The sequence below is a fragment of the Urocampus carinirostris genome, chromosome 9 (genome assembly GCF_059441175.1).
Source record: "Urocampus carinirostris isolate Australia breed hairy pipefish chromosome 9, RoL_Ucar_1.0, whole genome shotgun sequence".
NCBI classification, from domain to species: domain Eukaryota; kingdom Metazoa; phylum Chordata; class Actinopteri; order Syngnathiformes; family Syngnathidae; genus Urocampus; species Urocampus carinirostris.
This window is the reverse complement of record NC_142357.1, coordinates 3,500,321-3,506,156: the sequence shown is the minus strand read 5'-3', so window position 1 is coordinate 3,506,156 and position 5,836 is coordinate 3,500,321. Positions and strand designations below refer to the sequence as shown.

The following is a 5,836-nucleotide window of genomic DNA, read 5'->3' as shown; positions in this document are numbered from 1 at the left end:
TTTAAAGTACATGTATCGAATCAAGCGTGATACTGTTCTTTTAAATTTTCGCTTGGTGCTAATGGCACTGACCAATTTGACGTGATCACAAACAGGCGTAATATCAAAAACAAATCTGTTCTTAGTTTTCTTACCTAACACTAAATGGACATATATGAACATTGTACTTAAATTGGACTCGTCAGTCTTTGTCTGAATTTTTTTTTTTTAATTAAAAGTTGTGAAATTCTTGTTGTTCTTATGTTGATGGAAGTAAAGAGTGTGTCTCTTCTCACCAGTGGTCTGGAAACTAGTGGCCAAAATAGCGGAATTTGAATTAAGAAACTCTTCAGATGTAAAAAAAAATTAAAAGCTTTTATACATTTACTCAACGACCGAGGTGCGAATGAGACTCGCGCATGCGTACTTACACTTCCTCTCCGGGCTCGTGATGAGGTCACGTGACTTGTGTTTCCAAGTTGTCAGAAGTTTGTATCCGTTTTGAAGTCTTCCTTCTACGTTTACTGCAACTATGGCAGAATTGAATTTTGTCATTACTGTGTCTGTAATGACTTTATTTTGGGGCATTGTCGGAGGAGTGGTGCCCTGGTTTATTCCCAAAGGACCAAACAGAGGGTGAGTAAATTAGCTTCACTTGCTCCTGCTATCTAATAATAATAATAATAATAATTTCCTTGTATTGTCATCTATACCAGTAAGATGATTAGATGTGTACATTTGCGCATAATCTTGCACTATTGTGTATTGTACTGTGTTTACAAAAGCTGTTTAAGGTGGTGTTTGGCTAATAATTTCTCGCCCAGACTACCATTAACTAGTTGTTGGGTTTTACGTATTTTTTTAACCTAAAAAAATGGATTATCTGTTTCATTTCCCGAGGAAAAAAATATCAATGGAAAAATGATGCCAATTTCCCAAAACGTCACCTACCTCAGATAAAGGCCTGTTTTCCCCCTGAGTATACAAACAAAAGCTATATTTTTCAATTTTATGTAGAACTGAAGGATTAGGTGAATTTAGATTCTAGCGCGTTTCAATGGATGGGACGTTTTAAATGGTTAGTGTGTATTATTTTCCCCGCAAGATTTACAACAGAAAAGGCATACTAAAAAGAACAAAGAATAAACTAATGAGACTCAAAGTGACTAAAAGGCAGTATTTTCGGATCTCTGCAAAATCTTTAAGGAGTCAGTAGGACAGCGCTAAAGAGCCAGATGCGGCTCTAGAGTCACTGGTTGGTGACCCCCGCTTTATAAGTTCTTCACCTATAAGTATTATAAAAATGCACATTTCTATGATAGGTAATGTATTTTTTGCTTGTCATTTAAGTCAATATGTTTTTTAATGAAGTTTGTCACCACCATGATATGCTAAATTATGCACAATGTTTATCTTAATTCAATGAGTTTCTATAAAGTTACCTTCAAGTATTGTGTTTTCCCCACAGAGTTATTATCACAATGCTGGTGTTAACTTCAATTTGCTGCTACCTGTTGTAAGTATTTTTTTTTTTAGAGTAGGACGTATGGTTTAATAACACAAAATACTTTCATACACAAACACAACTACCGGGCAAAAATATTTGACTTGAAATCCATTCAACCTGCACCATGAAGAGAGTCAATATGTTATGGAGTTGAAATTGACACACGATTATATTGTTGGGCTTTAAAAGGCCAGTTGTAAGTAGGGGTTCTAAAAGTTAACAGTAGTGGATTTTATTTAAGACATGAAGAGGGTATGAAATTCAGTTAACCTAATGTTTTTTAGTGAAAAGGGAGACTCGAGACCACTTAGAAAACCTCATAAAAGTATGGGTTAAAAAATATTCTGTCAAGAAAGTTGCAACAAAAATGTAAACTGTGAGGCAAATGCAGTACAGTGAAAAAGTATTTGCCCCTTCCTGATTTCTGTGTTTTGTGCACATTATCCCTCTCAAAGGTGTCGGATTATCGAACCAATTTTTATATCACAAAGAGACTACCCCAGAAAATATGGTAAGATGATACCGTTTATTAAGGCACAAAAAATCTTAACCTATCTGGCCTTAAGTGAAAAAGTAATTGCCCCCTGAACCTAAGAGTGATAATAGGAAACAAATCTTTGATAAATGGTAATGAGTCTTTTACAATGCTGTGGAGGAATTTTGGCCCACTCTTCTTTGCAAAATTGTTTCAAATCTGCCATATTGTAGGGTTTTCTACCATGAACCGCCCGGTCAAACCACAAAAGTCAACTTTTTGACTTATGAGTCCAGTGAATGTTTGCTCAAAAGTCTTGAGGATAATCAAGATGCTTTTTGGCAAATGGTAGACGACGGTTTGTGTTCTTTCTTGTCAGCAGTGGTTTTTACCTAGGAAGTCTTCAATGGATGCCATTTTTGGCCAGTGTCCTTCTTATAGTTTTTATGAACACTGATTTGTAACTTCCTGGATAAACCGTCCTTGCACCTTTGGAGTAATCTTATTTGGCCTATTACTCCTGGGAAGATTTGCCATTTTTCAGTTTTCTCCATTTGTGAATAATGTTTCTGACAGTGGTTCCCTGGAGCCCTACAGCCTTTGAAATGGCTTTGTGACCTTTTCAGATTCAGATTCAGATTCAGATCTACTTTATTGTCATTCTAGTACACGTGTATACAGAACGAAATGTCGATGCATCTGACCCCCACAGTTTCCTTGAATGTACAGATATAAATAAAGTTGTATCGTATTTTGGCTACGTATAGTATTTTACCATAGTGCCGATAGTGCAAGAAGAGTAGCTAACCAGATGTGCAAAATGGGCAGTCAGGTTAACAAGTCAGGTACACAGTAACATTAACACTGTAACAATAACGCTGTAATTACAATAGTGCAGAGAGCAATGTGCAAGGAGTGGCAAGCTATAAAAAACTGCCAGTAGTGCAAAAAGTCAGATTAGCAGCCATTTAGATTTAAGTTAACTATATGTTAGATTGACCATTTAACAGTCTAATGGCCAGGGGGACTAGACTATTGCGGAGCCTGGTGGTCCTGCACCGCACACTGCAGTACCTCTTCCCAGAGGCTAGCAGAGTGAACAGTCCATGATGGGGGTGAGAGGGGTCCCCGGTAATGTTCTTAGCATGGGATAGGCAGCGCTTCTGGCCAATGTCCTGAATGGAGGGAAGTGTAGTCCCGATTATTTTCTCTGCTGTCCTCGTTACCCTCCTCACACTACCCCAGTCGGTAGCGCTGCAGCCTCCACACCACACAGAGATACAGCTGGTCAGGATACTCTCTATGGTGCCCCTGTAGAATGTGATGAGGGAGGGTGGGGGCAGGTGGGCTCTCCTCATCCTCCGCAGGAAGTACAGGCGCTGCTGTGCCCTCTTAACCAGTGATGCAGTGTTCACGAAACAGGTGAGTTTGTTTGTAATGTGCACCCCTAGGAACTTGATACTGCTGACAACCTCCACAGCCTTGTTGTTGATGCAAAGTGGGGCATGGTTGGGCTGGTTTTTCCTAAAGTCGACAATGATCTCTTTAGTTTTGTCAACATTCAGGACCAGGCTGTTGTCCCTGCACCAGCCCACCAACTGCTCCACCTCCTCTCTGTAGGCCAGGTCGTTGTCATCCCTGATGAGGCCCACCACTGTTGTGTCGTCAGCATACTTCACGATGTGGTTTGTGGCGGACCTAGGGACGCAGTCGTGTGTCGTCAAGGTGAACAGCAAGGGGCTTAGGACACAGCCTTGGGGGGAACCCGTGCTGAGGTAGATGACATCTGAACTGTTCTGACCTATCCGCACTGATTGGGGTCTGTCACAGAGGAAGTCCAGCAGCCAGTTCCGCAGGGCGGTGTTGAAACCCAGGAGTCTCATTTTGTCTACCAGATGTTGTGGGATGATGGTGTTGAATGCTGAACTGAAGTCCAGGAACAGCATCCGCACATGGGTGTTCTTCTCCTCTAGATGTGTCAGGCTCAGGTGAAGCGCAGAGGAGATGGCATCCCTGGTGGAGCGGTTTGTCCTGTAGGGAAACTGAAAGGGGTACTAGAATGTGAGAAACTGTCGGGAGCAGATCCAGCCGCAGCCATAGAGGGCGCCGCCATACTGTTCTAATTTCCTCTGGAATTTCTTAGGACCGTGTCATGTCATTTTTATTTTTGAGATTTTGTAGCTTATTTCATTTTGTCTAACAGTTTCAATTTTAGTGATTTCTTGGTTCAACACAGGGGGTGGCAAGCAATTTTAGGCGTGGCCGGTGGAATTGAAATCAGCTTTCCCAAAATTGTGGTTAGTCACAGTTACTTTAGTGATTTATCTAGTTTTTCACATAGGGTCAGATAGGTTTTGATATTTTTTTCTGTGCCTTAATAAATAGAATCAACATTTAAAAACTGCATTTTGTATTTCATTAAGTTGTTCCTGTGTGATATCAAAATTGGTTTGGTGATCTGAAACCTTTGTGAGTACACAAAAAAACAGAGATCAGGAAGGCGGCAAATACTTTTTACGGAGCTGTATGCTATGTACTTTAAATATGTGCATATCATCTTTGCTGCTGATGAATTATTAAGCATCACTGCAGCTTAATGTTTCAAGGTGGGTTTTGTTACATATTAAATGGATATAGGGCATAACAAACAGGCCAGTGCTATTTTTGTGAAAGTCCAACAGTTGTGACATTTTGATATGTGTTCTTTCCATCAGCTGGTTGATTGCCATTTTGGCTCAGCTCAACCCACTGTTTGGGCCTTCTCTGTCCACTGATGCAATCTGGTACCTCAACTATAGTTGGCCTTGATTGCTCACTAAGGTAAAAGATTTTATATGTGTTTGTAAATATTTTGTATATCACATACATTTTGTGTTTTTTTTTTTAATCACGTGCTTTTTTGCTCTATATTCCTCCCAAAAGTCTTGATATTTTTCACCAGCGGGGACTACTTTCTCACCAACTCGTGCTGCAGCCCTGTTTTGAAGTGCCTTAACCCACTGTGGCCTTAAAGAGGGACACCTACAATGTGTATTGTACCATTATAACCCCCAATGGACTATTCTTATTATTGATGCCTTCTGAGGGTATTTATGTATAAATAAACTTTATAGAATAAAGCCTTAAAATGCTGGATTATTAATCATTCTTGTTGAGTGTTGCTGTTGTTAAAGTCAAGTCAAATGAATAAACTTACCATTAAATTACAATTGTTGTCTCATCATGTGGTTTGTCTGTTTTGTATATAAAGTACATTATCATAACCCCACAATATAATGTAAAAAAACACCTAGTGGTGGAAAGCTGCTTTGCAAAGGTTTGTTCTATTTTGACCCTCCTGTCCAAAGCCAGAGTATTGTGATTCAGAGAGCAGCAGCCTCCAAGCTCAATGTCAACAATGAAGACTTGGAAGATTCAAACCTTTTCACTAATTATGATAGATCCTTCACTAGAAAGCCATACACTCCATTTAAGTCTCTTGTGTCTTTTTTCCAACAAGGATTATACATCGTTTGCTATCACGATAACCAAATATAAGTGATAGCACAATATACATATATTAATACAGATCGCATATTATGTTGGCTCCCTCAAGTATAAAACCAATAGATCTCTAAAGGGGGTATGTGAAAATTAAAAGCATTTTTATTAAAATAATTTGAAGTTAAAAGTATTTTTTCATGAACATGAAATCTTGTACACACAAGGCAAGGTAAATATCTGTATTTGCAACAGATACAACTATGACCCAAAGGGAGGAATATAATAGTGATCTTCATTTTTGTACTCTAATATATATATATACAGTGTTCATTTTACCTCTGAAGAGTGATGGGTTCCGGGGACTCGCATGCTCAAAAATCTACGTGTCCCAA

The 5,836-nt window shown here is 39.2% G+C and overlaps 1 protein-coding gene across 1 annotated transcript; it reads left to right on the top strand.

The window, feature by feature from the left end:
- The first annotated feature begins 413 nt into the window (after nucleotides 1-413).
- Nucleotides 414-5,170, top strand: atp6v0e1 (ATPase H+ transporting V0 subunit e1). Its single transcript, XM_088344219.1, has 4 exons — nucleotides 414-615; nucleotides 1,448-1,495; nucleotides 4,676-4,781; nucleotides 4,884-5,170. The coding sequence occupies exons 1-3, from the start codon at nucleotides 512-514 to the stop codon at nucleotides 4,767-4,769; spliced, it is 246 nt and encodes an 81-aa protein (XP_088200345.1). The 5' UTR covers nucleotides 414-511; the 3' UTR covers nucleotides 4,770-4,781; nucleotides 4,884-5,170.
- The last annotated feature ends 666 nt before the right edge of the window (nucleotides 5,171-5,836 follow it).